We start from the raw sequence: 26947 nt of genomic DNA on the forward strand, positions 1-26947 counted from the left end.
GATTTTTACAATATACCAGTGCCAATGGCAATGCTTGACATTCCTCAAATATTTTTTCGGAAGAAGCAACAATTTGGCAGGTTTTATTGCAACTTATTAGATCCTATTGTTTCTACGACCAATAAGGAACCTTTGTTGCAGCTTATTTCCTCCCGATATGCCAATACTATATACAGTGCCTTGCAAAAGTATTCGGCTCCCTGGAACTTTTCAACCTTTTCCCACATCATATGCTTCAAACATAAAGATACCAAATGTAAAATTTTGGTGAAGAATAAACATTAAGTGGAACACAATTGTGAAGTTGAACAAAATTTATTGGTTATTTTAAATTTTTGTGGAAATTCAAAAACTGAGAAGTGGGGCGTGCAATATTATTCAGCCCCTTTAACTTAATACTTTGTTGCACCACCTTTTGCTGTGATTACAGCTGCAAGTCGCTTGGGGTATGTCTCTATCAGTTTTGTACATCGAGAGACTGAAATTCTTGCCCATTTTTCCTTGGCAAACAGCTCGAGCTCAGTGAGGTTTGATGGAGATCGTTTGTGAACAGCAGTTTTCAGCTCTCTGCACAGATTCTCGATTGGATTGAGGTCTGGACTATGACTTGGCCATTCTAACACCTGGATACGTTTATTTGTGAACCATTCCATTGTAGATTTTGCTTTATGTTTGGGATCATTGTCTTGTTGGAAGACAAATCTCCGTCCCAGTCTCAGGTCTTTTGCAGACTCCAACAGGTTTTCTTCAAGAATGTTCCTGTATTTGGCTCCGTCCATCTTCCCATCAATTTTAACCATCTTCCCTGTCCCTGCTGAAGGAAAGCAGGCCCAAATCATGATGCTGCCCAAACCATGATGCTGCCACCACCATGTTTGACAGTGGGGATGGTGTGTTCAGGGTGATGAGCTGTGTTGGCTTTACGCCAAACATATCGTTTGGTATTGTTGCCAAAAAGTTCAATTTTGGTTTCATCTGACCAGAGCTCCTTCTTCCACATGTTTGGTGTGTCTCCCAGGTGGCTTGTTGCAAACTTTAAATGACACTTTTTATGGATATCTTTGAGAAATGGCTTTCTTCTTGCCACTCTTCCATAAAGGCCAGATTTGTGCAGTGTACGACTGATTGTTGTCCTATGGACAGACTGTCCCACCTCAGCTGTAGATCTCTGCAGTTCATCCAGAGTGATCATGGGCCTCTTGGCTGCATCTCTGATCAGTGTTCTCCGTGTTTGGGATGAAAATTTAGAGGGACGGCGGGGTCTTGGTAGATTTGCAGTGGTATGATACTTCTTCCATTTCAATATGATCGCTTGCACAGTGCTCCTTGGGATGTTTAAAGTTTTGGAAATCATTTTGTATCCAAATCCAGCTTTAAACTTCTCCACAACAGTATCACGGACCTGCCTGTTGTGTTCCTTGGTCTTCATGATGCTCTCCGTGCTTCAAACAGAACCCTGAGACTATCACAGAGCAGGTGCATTTATACGGAGACTTGATTACACACAGGTGGATTATATTTATCATCATTAGGCATTTAGGACAACATTGGATCATTCAGAGATCCACAATGAACTTCTGGAGTGAGTTTGCTACACTGAAAGTAAAGGGGCCGAATAATATTGTACGCCCCACTTTTCAGTTTTTGATTTTCCACAAAAAATGTAAATAACCAATACATTTCGTTCAACTTCACAATTGTGTTCCACTTGTTGATTCTTCGCCAAAAATTTACATTTGGTATCTTTATGTTTGAAGCATGATATGTGGGAAAAGGTTGAAAAGTTCCAGGGGGCCGAATACTTTCGCAAGGCACTGTATCCTATAATGCTTTGACCAACACCTCTCTATAGGCGGAAACCTCTAGAAGGTCTAGTCCATATGCAATGATGTATGGTTCCCATTGTGGCCGCCACATCTGATTGTGTGGACCCAGCCTAAGAGGTTGTCAGACTTAAAAATAATAATGTTATTTATATAGCGCCAACATATTATAATTAAAAGCACAACCCCATCCTAAAAGAAGGGAAGATAGGGGGTTTCTTGCTTCTGAAAGCCCTAATAGGCTGTGTGTACGAGGCTGACCCCCATCATAAAGAGGTTTTACCGCCACAGCTATAGCATAGCACTGGGACCCCTTAGGGCTAGGACAAAGAAGCAGCACTCATAAAGCACAGCGCTCCTGTGTAGCTCTCTGGGTCACAATGCCTGCTCGGGAGTGGCTGATAAAGCCAGAACTCGGCTTCTCTAATATAATACCTAACGTGTCATATAAATACATTTTTTGCAAAACTAAAGGAGGTTTCCTCCAGAATAAATCTCCTTCCTAACCGCATCCTTTAGCAGGCAGTAGTTGTGGACTGGAAAGAAGTAAAGCGGAGAAGATCAGGAGCCAGTACTTCTTTGTGTTCGGTTCAGCACAGATGGGGAGGGGTAATCCTCACCCCTGCAGTGTGTGGGAAGCCCAGATAGCATTGCAGATCACAAACTGCTAGGTTGTGGCAATGTGTGTGGATGCCAGCCGCAGGCCCCTGCAAGCGCAAAGTGGGCAAACCACACCGCATCTTAAATTTGCTGCATAGTAGCAATCACAAGTAAACAAATAAATAAATACCCTGGGGGATGGGGGATCACTATACCTAGACCGATCTCTATCATCAATGACCAGAATAATCTAGATAGAATAGCAATGATAAAAGAAGAGGTGCTGCAGCATCCAGTGACTGTTGTGCTGTCTGTAATCCATATTTAATCAGGGCTCTCAGTCCAGATGACAGAGTCTGCAGAGGTCCAGCACTGATCTCATGTATACAGGGGTCTGCAGAGGAGGGGGTCTCTGCTGTGACACCCCTGCCCTTTCCTCTGCCACTCTCTCTCTCTTGCTGCAGTTCCCATCAGACCCTTGGTGCCTATTTTCAGTCTCTGCCTGCTCTGGTGTGCTAACAGCACAGCTGCCTGCCTTGATTTGTCATAATGCAGAGAGGAGAGAAAAGGGGAGCTTGTTCTGCAGCATTGCAGGTACGGAGGCACCAAAAGGACAAAAGAAGCCTGCTTTCTCCAGCAATCCAAGGGGAGGCAGAGGGAGGCAGAGGTGGCCCCTCCTCACAGAGGCAGACAGTTGTCATCTGAGGGCAAACAAAGCAGAGGCGTTCTCAGTTCAGCACCACCACAGTGGACAGCTCCAGGAGACCTGCATTCTTGGAAAGTCAACCCTTGGAGTTTCTTAGAGGCAACCAGGGCAGCTTAGACTTAGGAGGGAGGGAGAGGTCTGCTAGGGGGGAACCAGAGTGAACCATCCCCTAAAAGCCCACAGCCAGAGCTGTAGCTCAACTCCACTGTGGATCCACTCTTCAGCCAGCAAGTTGCAGAGGAGCAAGCACTGTTTACCTTGACACGTGTTTCCTTTAAATACTTTATTCCAGGAGTTTAGAGGAACAGGGAAAGAGATACAGCTAACAACTGTAAGATCCCAAACTTATAATGACCAGGCTTGGCCAGGAATGAGCTTTCTAAGAGTGGACTTGTTCTAAGCTGGAAAGTCAATGGAGAGTGAACTGGAAGGTAGAGGACATTTCTTCTGGGCTGGGGGATTTGTGTTTCTTTGTGTTGTCTTGTGTTGTGTCGCTGTGTAAATGTTTATTGAATTATTGCCATATATTTACTGTTCTGTGAGCTGCCACAATGACCACCACCGGAGTTGGGTCTCGATCTATAATGCAGACTTTGAAAAGTTGACGATGTTGGAAGTCATAGCCATACCATGAATTCCTTTTTGTTTTGTCCTAAGGGATCGTATGCCCTGATATATTGTATACTTGTAAGAAGCTCTTACAATGCAGTTCTCTTAAAACTCTCAAGCTATTTTGTGTCCAGCACCTTAAGGGTCATTCGCCTTCTCTTTAATAACGGAAAGGAATGATAAGCCCTGTTAAATATAGATCACTGTTTCCATGCAGGTTGGTCAACTCCACAAGATAGAGTTAAACATTAAAACCAGGAGCGGTAGACTTGGGAAAGTCAAGCTGATGGCAAGTCTTTTGTTTCCCATTCACTGCAGCTGAGGGGGTGTAACTGAGACCCTCTAGTAAACAAACCCCTGCAGATGATGAGAGACAATGAATACACTCATCATATAGAATTGATATGTGTCACCTGTATATGAAGAGCATCAGTCAAGCTTATAGATTAGTTATTGGAACATGCTAAATAATTCAGCATACAAATTGCTGTAAAATAGGGGTAGTAGCACTTTGTGGAGTTAAATACACCAGGCAATCACTAACCCTGGGGACTGCTACAATTAATCTATTAATGGGACTTTTGTAAGATAAGGTCAGTCCTCCATTGGCGGGATAATCTTTGCACACATTCATGTTGTAGTATGAAATTATGGGGGGGTCAATATTTAATTAATTTATGGAAGTTTTTTTCTGTACAGTTACAATGGCATCATACTTCAGGGTCACCTAAACCACTCACTAACATGTCTCAGGTTCCTGTTCCATGGGAGAAGTTTGTGTTTGAATACAGGATGTTTAAAATAGTCACATTCCAAAAGATCACAATGAAAAAAGTCAGATCTGTTCCGAACAGGAAACCATAAATCTTTCCTCAACCATTTAATTTCAGTTTAATCACCGAATTGTTCTGTGTCTGCCTTGTGAATGTGTATATATATATATATTGAGATGTTGCGGAACTGAGTTTGACAGATACCGCAGACCTAAGTTTGTCACTTTGTAAGACTCCGTTGTTTTCCAATAGGAATGTAGGGCAACCTACTGCATTACCTAGTTCGGAAAACGACGCAGCCCCCCAAAACTTCAATGACACATTCAGCTCTTCTGCTACATCCCTGTGTATTTCTGTAATGATGGCTATACACTACAAAAAGCAGGAGCTGCCGCTTTAATCACAGGGGCCGTTGCTCCGCAGTGATCATTGTAGTGATCTTTCAGCATTGACTATGTGTTCAGGAAAATGTTAGGGATCCAAATTGCTGCATTATCTCGGCGTTCATTCATTGTAAGCATGGTGATGTCACATTATTCCTTCACACTGACACATGGAGGTGCAGGGGTTGCAGTGTGTATAATTATGTGTGCATGTTTATGTGTCTATTTGTACATGTCCGTGCGTATGTGTTTATGTATACATGTGTATCTATATATATTGTTTGTTTATTTGTTTTGTAGTGTACACACACATATATATGTACTGTATATACAGTATATAGAGAGAGCATACATACATATATATGTGTATATATTTACAGTATTTATAGAGAGCATATATATATGTGTGTGTATATATATATATATATATGTATGTACAGTATATATAGAGAGAGAACATACATACTGTACTGTACGTGCGTGTGTCTGAGTGTGTGTAGTGTATATATATATATATTCATGTGTTTGTGTGTGTATATATATATATGTATATATTTATATTTAGATATGTACAGTATATGTATGTCTGTGCGGATGTTTCGTGTGTGTACACTCATGCACTGCATCCACCTCTTGTTCATTGGCTTGCATGGATTTGTGAATGGAAATGCAGAAATCATGCGCTCTCTAGAACCGTGTTGCAGTCATTGAATTTTTTCTTGAATGGAAAGGGTTGAACTTGTCACACATGCAGCACAAAGAAAAATAGAAAGCGTCCCCCCGAGATCGCTGTGCGGCACACAACACATACACACTACACACAAAATGTTCACATAGAAGTATTCTATTTTGCTAAAATCCAAAATATTTAAGGCGCTGAAACCTGGCGGGAAAGCAGCAGGTGCAGGGACTTGTTGATGTATGCTCTATAGTGCTCATGTACCATTGATGATATGATTTATTAGATATTATCATCACATACAAATGTAGCAGACCTGAGTTTGTCAATTCTTTTTTCAAAGTTCTGCTGTTAATGCACAGTAGATTAATCTGCAGTCCTATGTAATGCAACGTATTACGATACCATGAGTAATTACGCCAAATGTTTTCACTAGCTCTGCTGCATTTGGGCATTCATTTATTAGGAAACCTAGGAAGTTTGTATTGGACTTATACAGTAAGGACATACTTTGTGTATATCATATACTCAAGATTGCAAATGGTTATAGGAAGGAATATTTAAGATGTTTTCTTATCAGAGACTGCAGAGTTGAGTTTGCTAAATGCTGTAGAGCTGAGTTTGCTAAATGTAGCAGAGCTAAGTTGGTCAGCTGTTTTAGAGCTGATTTTGTTGGATGTAGCAGGAATGAGTATGTCGGTTGCAGTGGAGCTGGGTTTGTTAGATGTAGCAGAGCCGATCTGTCACTCAGCACATTACTTTATGCTATGACCATGTATTGGCTGCTGCATTACTGTTGCAATGCACGCACAGAGTTGCATTGTGATTTCAGCCCGGCTTCCAAGCTTGCAGCAGGTGTAAGTGAGATCAGCGTGAACAGCCATATAGCCATATTCTACTTTGGGACTCTTTGAAATTGAGATACTGCAAGTAGGTGGAGCTTGTTCTATATGGACAGACCTATAGATCTCCAAAGCCCAATGTCCTATGTGAAGTCACCTGTTATTGTCCTGAAGCTGGAGCTATAGAACAAAGGAACAAAGAGCGGAAAGGGACGATTAACCATCTGAATGCTGCCTGGTAATGTAGATCACTTAAGCTGTGCAACTATTTACTAGAAATCCATTACTGCTCCTTGAAGGAGTTGTTATCCTGTAATCTCACATGGAATCTATGGCTACAATTGAAGCATATGATTCTAAGTTACTGTACATTCCATCAATATTTGATACCAAGTTTTGCTCATCACTTCTAGATATATTTAAAGAGATGAAAACCTAATCTCTATCTGTTGAGCAGTTACATTTATTGTTATAAAGCTGAGCAGCTTCTATTATTGACTTCAGAAAAGGTGACACTGATGGACCTTTGTCTTTTTAGCCTATGTAATATTTTATATCTGTATGATTCCCAGTCCATTAAGACTACATACAATTGGATGATATATAGATGTAGCAGAGCTGAATGTCCTGGTTAACTATCTCATGGTTATTACTGGCAGATGGTCTGTACATTTCTTTACAGTCTCTTGGAAAATCACTAATAAGAAATTGTAATATTACCGTGCATGGTGAACACTGGCAAATAAATTCTACTATATACTGTATGTAGCAGAGACAAATTTGTCATTTAATTCTTTGGTGCTGCAATCTTACTATTGGCCCAGATCCCAGATCTTGGATATGGAAACCTATCCACTGAAGAATTTGAGGTCCCTCAGTATCACCACTTTATGATTCCCTTCCAGCCAAGTCACAGATGTGCAGAGCTGTACCTAGGAGGTGTAGTGTATTTCTAGGAATTGTGGAGTAATCAGAAGTGCGAGGGAGGACACACAGAGAGGGGCGAAAATCCGGAAACACAAATCAATATGTATCTGTCAACAGCTGGTTGTTGCAAGGAAGTGAATGCACACCTTGTCTGAAGTTAGCGAGTCGATGTAGCAGAGCTGAATGTTTTCTGACAATGTCCCGTTAGTTCCCCTGGGTCACTCACTCACTCAACACCTTTACTTGCAATCTACAACACAGTAACAGAAATAGTAATGCTGTATATACAAAATCAGACTGGTCACATTTACAGGCAATAGACAGATATGCTAGGATAATATAAGATTTAATGCTTGTGAGAATAGGTGAAGTAGTGGCAGCAGAAGACCTGGATCCTCCAGCAAACAGATCATCTAGCTAGATAAGTACCAGCGAGATTGCGGAGCATTGTACCAGTGAGACTGTGGAGCAGTAGTGTATCAGTGACACTGGAGAATTCTACCAGTGAGACTATGCAGTGGTGTACCAATGAGACTGTGGAGCAGTGTACCAATGAGACTGTGGAAAATTGTACCAGTAAGGCCAGGTTCACACTGCGTTGCAGGCGTCCGTTAGACGGACTATGTTACAACGCGGTGTAACGCAGTCCTGTAACGCCGCCATCAATTCCTATGGCGGACGCATCGCTAGCACACTCCCAGAATGGGCATGCGCTAGCGATGTGCCATCATTGAGTGACGGACCCTGGGACGCGGGCTGCAGCGTTTCCGGTTCCGTCTCTGATAGCGCAGATAGAGCATCTGCTAGCTCTATCTGCGCTAGCGCGCTGACATATCGGCACTTGCGTTAACAGCAGCCCGTTAACGCATGTGTTGAATGATCTGCTGTTAATGCAATGTGAACCCGGCGTAAGAATGTGGAGCGGTGTACCAATGAGGCTATGGAGCTGTGTACCAGTGAGAATGTGGAGCTGTGTACCAGTGAGAATGTGGAGCTGTGTACCAGTGAGAATGTGGAGCTGTGTACCGGTGAGACTATGGAGTGGGTCCCAATGAGACTGTGGAGAATTGTACCAGTGAGATGGTGGAGCTGTGTACCGGGGAGACTGTGGAGCTGTGAGCATGTGGAGCTGTGTAATGGTGAGACTGTGGAGAATTATACCAGTGAGACTGTGGAGCTGTGTACCGGTGAGACTATGGAGCTGTGTACCATTGAGACTATGGAGCTGTGTACCAGTGAGACTATGGAGCGGTGTGCCAGTGAGACTATGGAGCTGTATACCAGTGAGAGGAAACTGTGGAGTTGTGGATCAGTGAGACTATGGAGCGGTGTACCAATAAGACAGCGGAGCTGTGTACCAGTGAGACTGTGGAACTGTGTAATGGTGTAATGGTGAGACTGTGGAGAATTATACCAGTGAGACTATGGAGCGGTGTACCAATGAGACTGTGGAGAATTATACCAATTAGACTGTGCAGCTGTGTACCGGGGAGACTGTGGAGCTGTTTAGTGGTGAGACTGTAGAGCGGTGTACCAATGAGACTGTGGAGATTTGTACCAGTGAGACTGTGGAGCAGTGTATCGGTGATACTGAGGAGAATTATACCAGCGAGACTGTGGAGCAGTGTACCAATAAGTCTGAAGAATTGTACCAGTGAGACTGTAGAATTGTATCAGTGAGACTTTGAAGAATTGTACCAGTGAGGCTGTGGAGTGGTGTACCTGTGAGAATGTGGAGAATTGTACCAGAGAGACTGTGAAGAATGTGGAGAATTGTGCCAGTGAGACTGTGGAGCAGTGGAGCAGTGAGTTGGTGGAGAATTGTACCAGTGACACTGTGGAGCAGTATACCAGTGAGACTGTGGAGCAGTATACCAGTGAGACTGTGGAGCAGTATACCAGTAAGACTGTGGAGCAGTGTACCAGTGAGACAGTGGAGCAGTGTACCAGTGAGACTGTGGAGCAGTGTACCAGTGAGACTGTGGAGCAGTGTACCAATAAGTCTGAAGAATTGTATCAGTGAGACTTTGAAGAATTTTACCAGTGAGTCTGTGGAGAATTGTACCAGTGAGACTGTGAAGAATGTGGAGCAGTGTACCAGTGAGTTTGTGGAGAATTGTACCAGTGAGACAGTGGAGCTGTGTACCAGTGAGACTGTGGAGCAGTGTACCAGTGAGACTGTGGAGCGGGGTACCAGTGAGACTGTGGAGCAGTGTACCAGTGAGACTGTGGAGCAGTGTACCAGTGAGACTGTGGAGTGGGGTACCAGTGAGACTGTGGAGCTGTGTACCAGTGAGACTGTGGAGCGGTGTACCAGTGAGACTGTGGAGCAGTGTACCAGTGAGACTGTGGAGCAGTGTACCAGTGAGACCGTGGAGCTGTGAACCAGTGAGACCGTGGAGCTGTGTACCAGTGAGACTGTGGAGCAGTGTACCAGTGAGACTGTGGAGCAGTGTACGAGTGAGACTGTGGAGCAATATACCAGTGAAGCCATCTACCAGTAAGGCTGTGGAATTGTGTACCAGTGAGACTGTGCAGCTGTATGTCGGTGTTACTTTTGGAGATGTGAACCAGTGACACTGTGGAGAGTGGCCATAGCTATGTACTAGTCATGGAGCTATATACTAGTGATATTGGCTCTTTGTACCAGTGAGACTGTGGAGCTATTTATCAGTGAGGCTGTGGAATTGTGGAGCTGTGTACCAGTGAGACTGTGGAGCAGTGTACCAGTGAGATTGTGGAGCAGTGTACCAGTGACACTGTGGAGCTGTGTACTAGTGAGACTGTGGAGCAGTGTACCGGTGATACTGAGGAGAATTATATCAGTGAGACTGTGAAGCAGTCTACCAATAAGTCTCAAGAATTGTACCAGTGAGACTGTGTAGAATTGTATCAGTGAGACTTTGAAGAATTGTACCAGTGAGGCTGTGGAGTGGTGTACCTGTGAGAATGTGGAGAATTGTACCAGAGAGACTGAGAAGAATGTGGAGAATTGTACCAGTGAAACTGTGGAGCAGTGAGTTGGTGGAGAATTGTACCAGTGACACTGTGGAGCAGTAAACCAGTGAGACTGTGGAGCAGTATACCAGTGAGACTGTGGAGCAGTGTACCAGTGAGACTGTGGAGCAGTGTACCAGTGAGACTGTGGAGCAGTGTACCAGTGAGTCTGTGGAGAATTGTACCAGTTAGACAGTGGAGCTGTGTACCAGTGAGACTGTGGAGCAGTGTACCAGTGAGACTGTGGAGCTGTGTACCAGTGAGACTGTGGAGCGGTGTACCAGTGAGACTGTGGAGCGGTGTACCAGTGAGACTGTGGAGCGGTGTACCAGTGAGACTGTGCAGCGGTGTACCAGTGAGACTGTGCAGCGGTGTACCAGTGAGACTGTGGAGCGGTGTACCAGTGAGACTGTGGAGCGGTGTACCAGTGAGACTGTGGAGCGGTGTACCAGTGAGACTGTGGAGCGGTGTACCAGTGAGACTGTGGAGCGGTGTACCAGTGAGACTGTGGAGCGGTGTACTAGTGAGACAGTGGAGCTGTGTACCAGTGAGACTGTGGAGCAGTGTACCAGTGAGACTGTGGAGCAGTGTACCAGTGAGTTTGTGGAGAATTGTACCAGTGAGACAGTGGAGCTGTGTACCAGTGAGACTGTGGAGCAGTGTACCAGTGAGACTGTGGAGCAGTGTACCAGTGAGTTTGTGGAGAATTGTACCAGTGAGACAGTGGCGCTGTGTACCAGTGAGACTGTGGAGCAGTGTACCAGTGAGACTGTGGAGTGGAGTACCAGTGAGACTGTGGAGCAGTGTACCAGTGAGACTGTGGAGCAGTGTACCAGTGAGACTGTGGAGCAGTTTACCAGTGAGACCGTGGAGCTGTGAACCAGTGAGACCGTGGAGCTGTGTACCAGTGAGACTGTGGAGCAGTGTACCAGTGAGACTGTGGAGCAGTGTACCAGTGAGACTGTGGAGCAATATACCAGTGAAGCCATCTACCAGTAAGGCTGTGGAATTGTGTACTAGTGAGACTGTGCAGGTGTATGTCGGTGTTACTTTGGAGATGTGAACCAGTGACACTGTGGAGAGTGGACATAGCTATGTACTAGTCATGGAGCTATATACTAGTGATATTGGCTCTTTGTACCAGTGAGACTGTGGAGCTATTTATCAGTGAGGCTGTGGAATTGTGGAGCTGTGTACCAGTGAGACAGTGGAGCAGTGTACCAGTGAGATTGTGGAGCAGTGTACCAGTGACACTGTGGAGCTGTGTACTAGTGAGACTGTGGAGCAGTGTACCGGTGATACTGAGGAGAATTATATCAGTGAGACTGTGAAGCAGTCTACCAATAAGTCTCAAGAATTGTACCAGTGAGACTGTGTAGAATTGTATCAGTGAGACTTTGAAGAATTGTACCAGTGAGGCTGTGGAGTGGTGTACCTGTGAGAATGTGGAGAATTGTACCAGTGAAACTGTGGAGCAGTGGAGCAGTGAGTTGGTGGAGAATTGTACCAGTGACACTGTGGAGCAGTATACCAGTGAGACTGTGGAGCAGTATACCAGTGAGACTGTGGAGCAGTATACCAGTGAGACTGTGGAGCAGTGTACCAGTGAGACTGTGGAGCAGTGTACCAGTGAGACAGTGGAGCTGTGTACCAGTGAGACTGTGGAGCAGTGTACCAGTGAGACTGTGGAGCAGTGTACCAGTGAGACTGTGGAGCTGTGTACCAGTGAGACTGTGGAGCAGTGTACCAGTGAGACTGTGGAGCAGTGTACCAGTGAGACTGTGGAGCAGTGTACCAGTGAGACTGTGGAGCAGTGTACCAGTGAGACTGTGGAGCAGTGTACCAGTGAGACTGTGGAGCAGTGTACCAGTGAGACTGTGGAGCTGTGTACCAGTGAGACTGTGGAGCAGTGTACCAGTGAGACTGTGGAGCAGTGTACCAGTGAGACTGTGGAGCGGTGTACCAGTGAGACTGTGGAGCGGTGCACCAGTGAGACTGTGGAGCGGTGTACCAGTGAGACTGTGGAGCGGTGCACCAGTGAGACTGTGGAGCGGTGTACCAGTGAGACTGTGGAGCGGTGTACTAGTGAGACTGTGGAGCGGTGTACCAGTGAGACTGTGGAGCGGTGTACCAGTGAGACTGTGGAGCGGTGTACCAGTGAGACTGTGGAGCGGTGTACCAGTGAGACTGTGGAGTGGTGTACCAGTGAGACTGTGGAGCAATATACCAGTGAAGCCATCTACCAGTAAGGCTGTGGAATTGTGTACCAGTGAGACTGTGCAGCAGTATGTCGGTGTTACTTTGGAGATGTGAACCAGTGACACTGTGGAGAGTGGACATAGCTATGTACTAGTCATGGAGCGATATACTAGTGATATTGGCTCTTTGTGCCAGTGAGACTGTGGAGCTATTTATCAGTGAGGCTGTGGAATTGTGGAGCTGTGTACCAGTGAGAGAGTGGAGCTATTTGCCAATATGGCTGTGAAACAGTGCTCCTGATATACTGTGTACCACTGAGACTATTGACTATGAAACTGTGTACCAGTGAGACAGTGGAATGTTGGAGCTGTGGATCAGTGAGACCATTGACTGTGAAGCTGTGGACCAGTGAGACCGTGGAATGTTGGAGCTGTGGACCAGTGAGACCATTGACTGTGAAGCTGTGGACCAGTGAGACCGTGGAATGTTGGAGCTGTGGACCAGTGAGACCATTGACTGTGAAGCTGTGGACCAGTGAGACCGTGGAATGTTGGAGCTGTGGACTAGTGAGACTGGAGCTGAGTACCACTAGGGCTGTGGAGCTTTGTAGCAGTAGGGCTAATGAGCTGCACATTGGTAGCCATGTTGAGCTGAGCACCAGTGGGGCTGGGGAGCTAGTATGAAAGAATCTAAGGAACTGTGTAACATTGGTGCTTTTGAGTTTACAGACATTTATACCTGTAGGGCGGCAGTGTCGTGTACCTCTAGGGCTTTTAGTAGAAATTCCCACCCTTGATCCTTGTATTATTTCATTTTCTCAGAAATAAGCCCTCAACAAATGGAAATCAATTTCACTGACTTATTTCCAATCTATTTCCAAATTATTGACTATCAACATAAATATTTTTCAAATGACAGATAATCCGTTATGCAACGAGCAGGACTTCTGCTGAGTGAGCGCTGATCAATAGGAGATTTTATATTTTCTTCCAAGCAGATAGTTCTTTCTTTTCGAGGAAATCTTCAGTCAATTCCTGGAAATTAAAAGAAAATCATTTTAAAGCCTGTGATGCCTTTGTAGCCAATTATCTCCAATTAGCAGTGTCTTAATGGTGAGAGACAAAGAGCAAAGATGATGTCATAACTCTGGTAATGAATGGGTCACATGACCTAGAGCATAATTCTACCCTGCGCTGCTGCATTTTTCCAAGAGAAAGGAGATCACCCCTCCCTGATGGCATTCTTCGCTCCCTGATTATCTGATCCCCCTATACTAACAGCTCAATAAAACCATGTTTACTGTCAATTTAGTGCCTGGCTGCATTTTAAGACTGTTTCAAGGAAATGTATAAGAAAATGGAACCTGTCTCTGGAACCAATTTAATGTAGCTATTTTCATATATATTGTTACAATGGAGCCTTGGGTCAGCATTCACATGCTAAATTACCTTGTGCATCATTTCCTTGCCTCTACGTCCCTGCCTCTCATACTGGACATGGAGTTGATTATAACGTGTTATCACTGATTTATGGGATCAACGAGTCACTGGTTGTGCATTCAAGGTATGGCAAGGTGGGCATCCAGTGACTATATTCATTAATTACAGCCATTTTGGGGCGAAGAGCAAAAATTAAAACCAATTGCAGAAATGTGAAAAAAAATTAAAATAAAGTTGACACCTTAAAATTGTAGAGAAGAGCAACTGATATCAGTCCCAGGATGGACTTATAGTAAATGTATGTGGACGCTTTGAGCACTGGAGACATACGACATTATATTATGATCTTGGGAAAAGGATCCCTTTTTTAAAATTTCCTATCAGTTAGTTGTTTCTTAACAAAAGCTGACTGATAACAGAGAGCAATAGATCCAATTCAACTGAACAGATCTTAGGTTTAGTATATATCCTTCTATAATAGAGAAAGGGAAGCATATATTTACCCTAATTAAGTTAGGCAATCCCAGCAACCTGGAACTGGTAAAAGTAGTGGGGTACCATTTTGATACCATGTATATTCTATTACTGATCCTTTGAAAACCTTTCAATTCTGCTTATATTGCTGCTCAGACACAAGTAAATTAATTTGCCTAGATAATAATTCCAGGCTTTCTGAAATTGTAAGGCCCAAGTTTGGTGCCCATGGCAGTCCCTCAAACCTTAATGGAACACTAAGGCTACATTCACATTTGCGTTGTTGGGCGCAGCGTGGGCGACGCAACCAACAACGCATGTACACAACGCAGCGTTTTGCGACGCATGTGTTGTCATAAGATCCTACAGATCGGGACTTTCGGCGCAGGGAAAACGCTACAAGTAGCGTCCCCTGCGCCCTGTCTTGTGCGTCTATATGACGCATGCGTCGTAAAACGCAGTACAACGCATACCGGCGCATGTCCATGCGCCCCCCATGTTAAAGATAGGGGTGCATGACGTATGCGTCGACGACGCTGCGCCCAACAACGCAAATGTGAACGTAGCCTTACACACTTTTTACAACTCCAATTGATTTCAATCAAGAGATGACTATTTATCTTATTGTTACCATAATCTATTGTGGTGTAATACCATATGGATAAGAAGTGATAAGAAGCAATGTACCAATAAAAATTCAAATAAGTTTAAAAAAACAGGGCAGAGAAATTCCACAGTACCAACTCTTAAGCGGGTATTTAACCGCAGTAATACTTTGGATATTCTATATATCTTTTCATGATTCTATTTTGTTGGTACATATGAGGAGGGAAGCATCTATAACATCAATGATAAGCATTTAGCTTTCTTTTTTATACTCTTCGGGCCTCTGTTTCTCCTTTTTTAAGGGAAAGTTTATAATATTTGCAAAACTCAGTATTTGCAAAACTTATAGTATTTGCAAAACTCAGCATATACTGCAACTATTTAGTGCTTGCTGAGTCTCTCTGTTTGTGCCCTTCTTTAAATATAAGGATAATACATACGGCTCAGCCCCCTTTATGTATGGTACTCTCCTTATCCTTTTACCCTACTGTGCACTTTACCATTACTTGCTGCTGTTTTCATTACCCCACCATTTGGAGGCCTATTTCTCTGCCCTGTCTTTTAAAACTTGTTTTTATACTATTGTTTATTAATAAAGATTGAATTGTTATTGTTACATTGCTTCTTATCACTTCTTATCTATACGGTATTACACCACAATAGATTATGGGAGCTATATATTGTTGAAGTGTTCTTCGCCTTTATAAATAGAACTATGGGAATATTTATCTTATTGTCTATAAACTTCGAAGATGCATTCAAACCTGTATGTTAGTCTTAGCTGCCATATCCCTACTAAAATAACTTTTGTATTTAAAACCTAAGAAATCATTCACTGCAAAACACTTTTACACATAAGTAGTGAATATACCTAATCCATATTTTATGTCATTTTGTCTTTACACTGTAAATCTTTCAAAGCCATTTTATTAAAAAAAAAAAAAAGTGTGACCTTTAAATGAAGCGTGTTGTTTAATTAAAGTATAATTTCAGCAAGGAAATTACTGCTTAGATTGACAGCTGTGAAATAAAGCATTTCTGCAGCCTGTTTATTATTACTATAGCCTTTAGGCACTGAATTAATTTCCTTGAAATATTTTTATGAAAGTGAACCTTGCTATATGGCTACATCCTTCCCTGTAAGGCACAGAAACAACTAGAAAAAATAATCAGCTTCTCGTATCACAGCTTCTTGGACTTTTATGAATGCGATTTGGGAGCAGTGGTGGAGTCAAGTTCTCTTGAAGAGAGCATGTCGTCTGATTCTTGCTGCCCACACTGAGGCACGGTTACGGCCAGATATATTTTTCCTTGGATGGATTTCCTAACTATATTTGCTATATAATGCTTCAAAGTTTCACAAAAAATATATTTGGCTATAATCATGCAGGTGAGCATTGACTCATTCGCAGGTTGGGCAGCAAGAATCAGATGACAATTATCCTTGCATTTTTAGGTTTTTGAGTCTTAAAAGAGATTAATGTTAAATTCAAAGGCATCTGGATGTTTAACATTTCAGTTGATTTTAGACTTAAAGGGTTATTCCTATTTTCAAAGATCAGTACAATTGGACAGTGCTTGTAAAAACAAGCATCTTTCAAACGTATTATCTACTAAAACTTGAAAGTGTTCTCTTAATAATTATAATTTTCTGTGGGTTTCGTGGTGTGCAGCTTGTTGCCTAAGGGACTGGCCACCTCTGTCGCCAAATATGTTCAGTGCTTACAAGCTCTTTTCTATTGAGCTTGTAAGAACTGCACTAAAGCTGGCAAAGGGTCATTGGAGAGCAGTATTAGGGCCTGATCTGGCAGCTTAAGTGCTACAGAGGCAAGGCTCTACCTTTTGTATCACTATCAGGAGCATACAGTTTGGGTCACCGATGCTGATGGTCTAAACTGTCAATCAACTAAGGGTACCTGATCCTCAGCACTCAGTTGGCTGAGGAGTGGTGCACTCCTGAAATAAGAAGGAAATAATAACCTTTTAAGATTAACGGCCAACTAATCATATGTTGATATGCACGTCTGAACTATCCATCTTACCGAACTAAATTGGCTGAGCAGGGACAAAGTTGTAAAGAAACAAAATGTGCATGTGTAGTATGGAGAATGATCACATATAAACTATTTCCACACACTGTCATGGTATGTTTATAGCCGACAGTAGAGCATTAGACGTCAGTTGTTGTTAGTATCGGAAGAGATTATCTACAATCTCATGAGCCATGACTTACAGTAGGTGCAGCATCCATTGCAGAGGTAACATACATCCTCAAATATCACTTGTGACAACAGGTACTATATTATTAAAGCAGATGTCACATCCCTCCGCCACCCATTAGCACTTTCATCCTTCATCTTATATGTGTCAATTACATTTTCTTGCAACTGGTTAACTTTATTTGGGGTTTCTAATCATCCTGTCGCTGATATGATAGAAATTAATTCTTTATGCACTTAAATTTTGATGGGCTTGTGCCTTTAAATCAGAGCCATTCTGAACAGGCAGAGCTGTAATATAAAGGTCCCTGGTAAAAGCTTTGGCGAAACGTGCGTTGGGCACAGCATTGAGAGCAGGTATGTACCATCCTCCTTAACAGCACCTTGTTCATGTACAGGCACTTTTTTCAACCATCTTTAAGCATCAACCACCTTTTAGCACTGGTCATTTTACATTCACCAGCAGGCATTTAATCATTTAGTCTTTGGTGTTCATTATTTGATTTTTTGACCTCTATTGATTATTTTAATTAATCAATGGCATAGAGAGTGGTTAAAATTTATTGGACCCAGTAATCATTCCAATGGTTTTATTCACTTAATCTGGCTGATACTTGCCTCTAGGTGTGATTTATGCTTTATATTCATTATATGTCTTATTTTACCAAATATGGTTCTGTTTAGCAAAGGTTTTTCATTAGTATTTACACTTAAAATTCATTATTTATTATCATATTTATTGTATTAAAATTCTGGTTAGTTAACTGATGTTTTCCATGATTTACCGGTATTTTGCTACAAATTGACTTAAATGGATATATTGATTATAAATAAGCAGTAGCCCCTCCGTGCTTCAACCTTTTGTCCTGTTGAGTAAGCGTATTTAAAATTTAAAAAATTATCAATAAATATTTAAAATGTATTTGTAGTCGTGTTTCATATTTATAGGTTGTTCATCCCGAGTGGTTACACAATATTATTTTTGTTTTCTGTTAATCTGTAATATAAAGTATTAGCTATAGCCCAAGCAGTGTGGGCCTCGGATGATAGCGGGAATTAAACTTACTGTACATCCCACTAATTGTAGAAAATGTAGTTCCGCTAGAGGCATTGTTGTGGCACATTTACTTTTATTCTTCACTTTTACTGACAATATTTAAAAATATTTACAAAAAAAAAGTAAAATCTTATTGTACAACAAAGTAAACTATATAAATGTCGCTTAGATTTTGGCTTATAGGAATAATGAACAATGGCCTTTAGTCATTGCAGATTCTTTTTCATTTGCCCCCATCAAATATATTTGTACCGAGTCCCCCTTTATTAAACTTAATCTCCTTTATTTCTTGACAAATCTGTTTGGTGAAACATGTAGGAGATAAAGGAGGTGAAGTTTACTAAAGTATGACTTCAAGCTCAGCATGTAGGAAGATGAAGTTATGGAGTAGGTTCCAGTGTTGGTGCGGAATCACATTCATTAGGTCGGAGAATCTGTAAAAAGTCAACGAAGAAGACTTAGAAAAAGGATAGTTTCTATTTGTCAAAAATACCTTGGAGTTGTTTTTGTTGTGCCATACGTTTTTACACTTTTTTTAAAATAATTTTAACCCCTTTCTGACCTCGGACGGGATAGTACGTCCGAGGTCAGAAGCCCCGCTTTGATGCTGGCTCCGGTGGTGAGCCCGCATCAAAGCCGGGACATGTCAGCTGTTTCTAACAGCTGACATGTGCCCGCAATAGGCGCGGGCAGAATCGCGATCTGCCCGCGCCTATTAACTGGTTAAATGCCGCTGTCAAACGCAGACAGCGGCATTTAACTACTGCTTCCGGCTGGGCGGCCGGAAATGAGCGCATCGCCGACCCCCGTCACATGATCGGAGGTCGGCGATGCTTGTACATTGTAACCATAGAGGTCCTTGAGACCTCTATGGTTACTGATCGCAGGTAGCTGTGAGCGCCACCCTGTGGTCGGCGCTCACAGCACACCTGCAATTCTACTGCATAGCAGCGAACATCAGATCGCTGCTATGTAGGAGAGGCGATCGTGTTGTGCCAGCTTCTAGCCTCCTATGGAGGCTATTGAAGCATGGCAAAAGTTAAAAAAAAAGTAAAAAAAAATGTGAAAAAAATAAAAAAAATGTAAAAGTTTAAATCACCCCCCTTTCGCCCCATTCAAAATAAATCAATAAAAAAAAATTAAATCTACACATATTTGGTATCGCCGCGTTCAGAATCGCCCGATCTATCAATAATAAAAAGCATTAATCTGATCGCTAAATAGCGTAGCGAGAAAAAAATTCGAAACTCCAGAATTACGGTTTTTTTGGTCGCCGCGACATTGCATTAAAATGCAATAACGGGCGATCAAAAGAACGTATCTGCACCAAAATGCTATCATTAAAAACGCCAGCTCAGCACACAAAAAATAAGCCCTCAACCGACCCCAGATCATGAAAAATGGAAACGCTACGGATATCGGAAAATGGTGCAATTTTTTTTTTATTTTTTTTTTTTTTAGCAAAGTTTGGAATTTTTTTTCACCACTTAGATAAAAAAGAACCTAGTCATGTTAGGTGTCTATGAACTCATACTGACCTGGAGAATCATAATGGCAGGTCAGTTTTAGCATTTAGTGAACCTAGCAAAAAAGCCAAGCAAAAAACAAGTGTGGGATTGCACTTTTTTTGCAATTTCACCGCACTTGGAATTTTTTTCCCGTTTTCTTGTACACGATATGGCAAAACCAATGATGTCGTTCAAAAGTACAACTCGTCCCGCAAAAAATAAGCCCTCACATGGCCAAATTGACGGAAAAATATAAAAGTTATGGCTCTGGGAAGGAGGGGAGCAAAATATGAACACGGAAAAACGGAAAATCCCAAGGTCATGAAGGGGTTAAATAGTGTGATTAAAAGTAAAGCTTGTTGGTAGCTTGGAATAAATTGGGAAATGCCGAGAGATGAATAATCCCATCCTATTCCATATATGGGATGCCGTTAATAGTATAACTCTACCCATGACCTAGTTAGTTGATACCAATCTCTTTTGGCTTCCCTGTATGTTATGTCTGCCTTTGGGTTTAACCAACATCATTGATCTGATGGAACCCAAATCTATAGATTTAACCTAGGAAAGATATATGTCTTTGTACCGTGTTAGCTAGGTGATAAAAAATATTTAGAATTGAGAGTCCTCAGTGGTATCAACCACTGAGGACTCTCAATTCTAAATATTTTTTTAGATTTGACCTATAATTTTCTATAGGATAATGAGTAAGATAGAGGTATGACATAGAGTTATGACCTATGAATGAATAACATAGAGCTCGATGCAATAGATTCCAGGACTGATTTATCCCATTACCTCCATTGTTTGCCAAGTCCATCAGGTTGGCAGGAGAATCTGGACTTTTTGTTTTTTTCTTTGGTCACTCCGTTGCATACCTCTTTAAGCAATTTGTAGGTTTCCCACACCGGGTTTTTGAAACTGGTTTATATTGTCATTCAATTAGCTACTTGTGTGTCATTGAATTACTGACTACAATTTATGGGGTCTGACATATCCATCACCAGATTGCTCATTACTCTCTGACAGCTTACATATTAGCTTGGTCCACAGATGCCTCCGATAGTGTCAAGATGTCGGCTTCACATCAATATAATTTAAAATGTGATAAATTAAATCAATTCTTTGAATGCAGTTCGGGTCACAAAATGACAGCGGGAAGAAAGACATTAGACATAAGACTTGAAGGATGTTGGACAAACATGGGTACGTTAGAGCCCAGTCAATGCCTAACTTACAACTAGTCATGGTGGCTTAATTTTCAGTTCTGAACATGCAAAATCTTCAGACTGATGCTCAGTGGCATATATAAAGGAAAGGGAACTACACACTAAGGATCAATCTGGGCTTTGCACTATAATGCAGAATTTTTCCACCCAGGGTAGAAGGGACGAGTGTTTATTCCACCCTTCAAGGTTCAATCCCTGGTAAAATGTGTACTCAATGAAGACAGATTGTTACAGTACTGAGATAAGAATGGACAGTATCTATTGATATGATTCTAGGTAGACAGGAGTAAGAAGGAGGATGAGCACTGCCTCAAGAGTCTTCCTTTTTCCCTCTGCATAGAATTTAATGAACACCAACAGTCATCTCCTATCTCAGTAATGTAAAAATCTGTCTTCACTATATACAGAATTTACCCATGAACTGAGAATTTTGGAATTTAAATATCAGACCTGTCAGAGAAAGAATACGGTTTCTCTAAGAAGATATACTATAAAGATTCTCATTTTCACGTGTATTATTGATTTATGGAATGAAAAATGAAAACAACGGTTACTTTTTAAATTCTTCAAGTTGTTCAATTCTGTATTCAATAACTACAAAGGTCATGTATGATGAGCAATAAAAGATTTTGATACATACTAGTGCCCCACCAGCAAGAATATGATGATACCTGAGCCTTGCCGATGGTCAAAGTCAATGCCAAAATTCAATGTATAGCTTGTCATGCGGCTGCAGTGCAGTTTAGCGCAACCTCCACCAGTGGGTGATGGTGAGGGAAGAGAGGTTGCACACTACAGCGTAGCAACAGTGAGCAGCCGCACAGGTGTTACAGGTAACAAAAGAGTGGTCAGACGAGCAGAGTCAGAAACTGTCAGGAACAGAGGTACCAGAGGTCACAGCATGCACAAAGTTAGAGACAAGCCAGAAATCAGAGCCAAACGGGAGCACGGTATCCAAAACCTGAGATGTAAGACGATGTCGGGGTACAAGCCAGAAGTCAAAGCCAGGGAATGAGGTATCAGAGACCGAAAGCAAGAGGCGGGGTTCAGAGATCAAGCCGAGTCATACACTGTAAGGAAAACCACCAGACGAACACTAAGTCAAGGATAGGGAACGGGTCTCACACAAATACAGGAAGTCAGAGGCAGAAGGATCACCAGGGTATACGGGTCAGCTGCTTGAGCCTGAAACCATGAACTATCACCGATGCTGGTCAGCAGACTGCAGAGGACTTAAAAAGCCCAGCCAGCACCAAAACGAGGCAGAGGGGGTTAACCACCGCATGACCAGTCCAGAAAGGGGATAGCAGAAAACAAACTCCGGACTGGATCATGACATAGCTCAGCTTGACTTTTCATTTGCTCTGAATACAGTATAACATAGTCAATGATCATAATATTGGCCCATTAATTTTAGCTTTTAGGCACAAACTTTGTTTTAGCACCAGGGACGCAGAGCTTCAAATTGTCAATGTACCTTGCTTCAATTCCTGACCACAGGAAGGTTATAATTAGAAATTTAGAGACTTTATATTTACAGAGCCATTTTCGGAGTTTTGGCTAATAGATAAAGGAGTATTATTGCTCCACGTCATCAACAACAAAGGGTTCTTCATCTTGATGCTAAACGTTCCGGGACATAGGTCACAAGTCTGTTCTTGTAAAATGGGTGTCATCCTGGCCAGACCACGGGATGTAAATCTGCAACAGTTACCTGCAAAATTGTTGTGGTTTTTGCTGCATATAAATTGGGTTTACGACACTTTTTTATGCAGTGTGTGGATGAGATTTCGTAAAATTCTCATCCATATATCTGTTTCTGCAATACGCTCTTCATTTTCCACCCTAATTATATGGACAGCAGATCCACAGCATATCTGCCCCCCGTGGAAATGCCCTAAATATCCATTGGCCACCCCTGCTGTAAGAAGACGTGATGCTGGCATGGGACGAGTTAAGAATGAAGGGATAGATTCATTCCTACCATGTGGAAATGCTAATGGGAAAATTGTAATGCCGAGCCGGGCACACGGTTCTTAATTAAATTACTCTGAAGAGGTAATCTATTTTTGATTGCTTACGGAAACAGTAATCAGTTGCAGATCATGTCTGCTTTGTCTTTGGTGTAATATATAACCAATCAGTGAGCGTTGTGGCGCAGGATCGTGCATCAATAGAACTTGTTACAGCAGTAAATTGGATATTCCTAGCTTCTTATTACAAGTAATGTCATTAAACTTGAGGTAACTATAAATCAGTTACTTAGTTCTCATTGCTTAAGGAAGCCGATTCCTTAAAGAGGATGTAACTATTAATCAAGGGACTCAATACTGAGCCAACAAGGGGAGTGAGGCAGTGACTCCATAGTGCACAGATCCAATTTACATTAAGAACAATGAAAATCTTATGGAGACTGCATCTGAAGCTGAAAAATAGGCCTTAATAGATGGGATCATCATCACACTTTTGGGCTATTTTGTCTATATACATATTGCTAAACCGCATGGTCACCGCTGACCACTAGGTGGCAACATATAGTCTTTCTTTTTGACCGACAACCTCCCATTCTTTTCTGAACAAGTTTGGTGGTTGTCATTCTTAAAGGAAAACTCCATGGAAATATAAAATTTCTCCTAAAAACCTGGTTTAAATTGAAAATGGCTAACAAACAATATGGGAATTATTGGTGGCGTTAGTGGCATACACAGAGGAGAATGGGCTCCATAGCAATGATTATAATGGACCCTTCATTATGGTGCTGGCTGGGGTTTGACACCTGTGGGTCTAGCTTGTTTTCCTCCTTACCCATTTCAGGGCCATTGGGGTAGCTCTTCACCCCTTTGTTTATTTTAATACAATTAGCGCATCAGACTAGATAAGTTTGGGTCCTTCTCTTCAAGGGACCCTATGTTCTATCCCTATAGAATGTAGGAGTAATAACTTTCTTGTATACATATCTATCCGATTTTGCCCCATACTCTCGGTTTGGAATCCTGGATGATGACATTATGGCTGGCACGATCACAAGATCTATGGACGTGACATCATCATACCTGACTATAGCGCTCAATGAAGCATGATGTCACTAGGGTCATATAACTGCCCAGGTCATAAGACTTCTCTATAGATGTCACATCATGGTAGAAAATTCTATACAAAGAGCGATGGAAGATCCCGAAGAGAGCAAGCAGCAGAATCGGAAAGATTACAGTTTTCATGTTTTACATCTATTCAAACGTATTATAAAACCCCAACAATAATTACATTGTTTCTCCAAGGCTGTTTGCCTTTACGAGCAAATGGCTTTCTCTGGTGTATTCTCCACTCACTTTCCTAGAATGACTACATGAACAGATGGAGTTTATAGAAGTCGGTGTCTGGTTTCTCCACCTGCCCAATGTATATTCTGCAAACCCATAACTGAGATGACAAAACTATACGGTTTAATCCCCATCTCTGCAGCGCGCTGCGCAGCCTGTTTCTTGCAACATAAGCCGGCCAAGTCTAGACAGGGGTTGTTTCGCGTGTAATATGAAATGGTAGAGGGACTGATTAAAGCCACATTTGTTTCAGAGCTAAGTGCTTCATCAGAAACACAGAAATATCGGTAGCGCGGCCAGAGAAATTCAATCTGCTTGTGGCGAAGTGCAGCAAACTGAAATATTAGGACCGAGGCGATGAGCTCAGTTCAGACGCGCACTTTAGAGCGGATCGCATTACCCGATTAATGTCTGCCAACTTGTTTATTGCACAAAAAAACTTATAGACTTAATAGCAGCTGTACTGGTTGCAAGCAAAAAGAACATTAGACGCTTTTAGTGGAAACTTCCAGCTAAGAAATTATCATTCTCAGTGCGCCAATGTGAAAAATAAACCAGAAATCGTATCCTGGGACTTGTGTTCGTTGAAGGATTTAATTCAGGAAAGGGCTGGTATCAAGTTAAAAGGAACATTGCCTTAATAATTCCCCCCGATTAATATATTTTATGTATTTTTCTTTGTAAATTAAGTATTTTTATGTTAACGTTATTAAGTTAGTAGTTTTGATCATTTGACCTTTAAGTGGCGACATTGTTTTGCCTTAAAGGGGTTGTCCCAATTTTGGAAATTTATGATATTAAAAAAATATTATTAAATCACCTATTCCATAATACTATATTTTCTATATACCGTATTTTCATCTGATCACAAGACAGCCCTTTGTTTAGTTAGAGCAACGATATTACCAATACTTGTTTTAAAGGGGTTGTCCCAAGTTTGGTGGTTTTCCGTTATCCATGGGACAGGGAACATCTGCTTGATTACTTGGGGTCTGACTGTCAGAACCCCACCGATCCCAAGAAACGGAGCCATACATGAAGGTAACGATGGTCAATCATGTACACATCAGCTCCATTGATTGTTAATAGGACGGTTGCACTCGGCTTTTCTCTGGCACTCCCATGAGAATGAATGAGCCATCATGCTAATGATTGACCACAGCTCCATTCACATGGGGCTGAGGTTAGGTGGTGGACCGGGTGGTCAAACCCTGAGCAATTGCTAAGTTATCCCCTATTACATGGATAGGTGATTAGATACAACCCCTTTGAAACAAGGATTGAGAATATCTCTTCTCTAACTATGAAAAGGGTTAATTGTGAGATTAAAATATATAGAAATTACAGTATTCTTGAACAGGTGCTCAAAGACTTTTAGTCCATTACACTAAAAAATTTGAAAACTGCTCTTTAATATCAAACTTGATATGATCTTTTGAAATGACAGGCCTGAAGCCTGAGGCTGCAGTACTGCAGTGAATAGGCTGTAGATAAGGTCTCCATAACAACACAATCAAAACAGGAAGTGAGGCCTATAACTTTAGGCTTGAAAATACCTCAGGAATGAAAAAAAATGATTGAAATGTAGTTTTCATGTTTTTGATTCATTTTTTAGTGCCATCTAGAGTACGTAGTATTAACTGGAGTTGTAGGTGACAAAGAGGTAGCCGTTGTGACTGGCTTTTTACTCCTGTAGGTGCCATACTGAATCCAAGTGCTTGAAAACTGAACAGCGACAGTAAGGCCCTGAGTCATCATTTTTGGGAGTTTCAAGTCACCTTTTCTTTTTCTTTTTTTTGTCTTGTGGTACTTTTTCCTGTTTTTTGCACCAAATTGGCATATGCTGTAAAGTGAAATATTGTCATTAACCTGTTTTTGTGAATTTTTTTTATACATATGTACATATTATATTTTATTCTAGAAAATAAGCAAAAAAAACCCTCCCAAACAGTAATATCTGATCGTCTGGTAATGATGGATTTCTGGCATCATGCAGTCAGCAGACAGCACCCCGTGTCAGAGCTAATATCACAGTGTCAGTGGTTATAACCTGACATGTGCACAGCATCACAAACTGTCAAAGCTGTTGTGAATTTGGATTCTGGGCTCCCCCGGTGGCCGCTTGTGGAATTGGACTTGTCATCCTCTTTCCTGTTTCACCTGGTTCCATCAGTAGTGGGTGTCGCTATTTAAGCTCATTTCTCTGGTGGTTTCTTGCCGGTCAACAATGTTATCTGATGCCTCTCAGTGCTTGTTCCTGCTTCTAGACTACTACTAGATAAGTTGGACTTTTGTCCTTGTTTTGTTTTGCCTATTTGTTCCAGTTCACAGCTGAAGTTTTGTTACTGTGTCTGGAAAGCTCTCGTTGATCAGGGATTGCTACTCTGGCGTTATGAGTTAATGCCAGAGTTTAAGGTAATCTCTGGATGGTGTTTTGTTAGTGTTTTTCTGCTGACCATGAAAGTATACTATCTGTCTTCTGCTATCTAGTAAGCGGACCTCAAATTTGCTAAGACTATTTTCCTGCTGCGTTTGTTGTTTCATCTGAACTCACCGT

General features: G+C 41.9%; 2 protein-coding genes across 10 annotated transcripts in view; both read left to right on the top strand.

Moving 5' to 3' along the window:
• Positions 1–26947, top strand: part of CAMTA1 (calmodulin binding transcription activator 1) — a 2053806-nt gene that overhangs the window by 1919813 nt on the left and 107046 nt on the right. Inside the window, exon 1 of one of the 9 annotated variants that reach the window (XM_077250402.1) lies at positions 2917–3560. The exons of 7 other annotated variants lie outside the window; for them this stretch is intronic. In XM_077250402.1, coding sequence (XP_077106517.1) covers positions 3542–3560 — 19 coding nt within the window. In that variant the 5' untranslated portion in view covers positions 2917–3541. Of the gene's footprint in view, positions 1–2916; positions 3561–26947 lie in introns of those variants that run through there. One more of the 9 variants, XM_077250403.1, reaches the window with a different exon arrangement.
• LOC143766994 (uncharacterized) lies at positions 8283–14192 on the top strand. Its single transcript, XM_077255013.1, has 7 exons — positions 8283–8654; positions 8812–8996; positions 9044–9361; positions 9411–9706; positions 10536–11214; positions 11754–12915; positions 12980–14192. The coding sequence occupies exons 1-6, from the start codon at positions 8283–8285 to the stop codon at positions 12586–12588; spliced, it is 2685 nt and encodes an 894-aa protein (XP_077111128.1). The 3' UTR covers positions 12589–12915; positions 12980–14192.

This window comes from Ranitomeya variabilis, chromosome 4 (assembly GCF_051348905.1).
Source record: "Ranitomeya variabilis isolate aRanVar5 chromosome 4, aRanVar5.hap1, whole genome shotgun sequence".
Lineage (NCBI taxonomy): Eukaryota > Metazoa > Chordata > Amphibia > Anura > Dendrobatidae > Ranitomeya > Ranitomeya variabilis.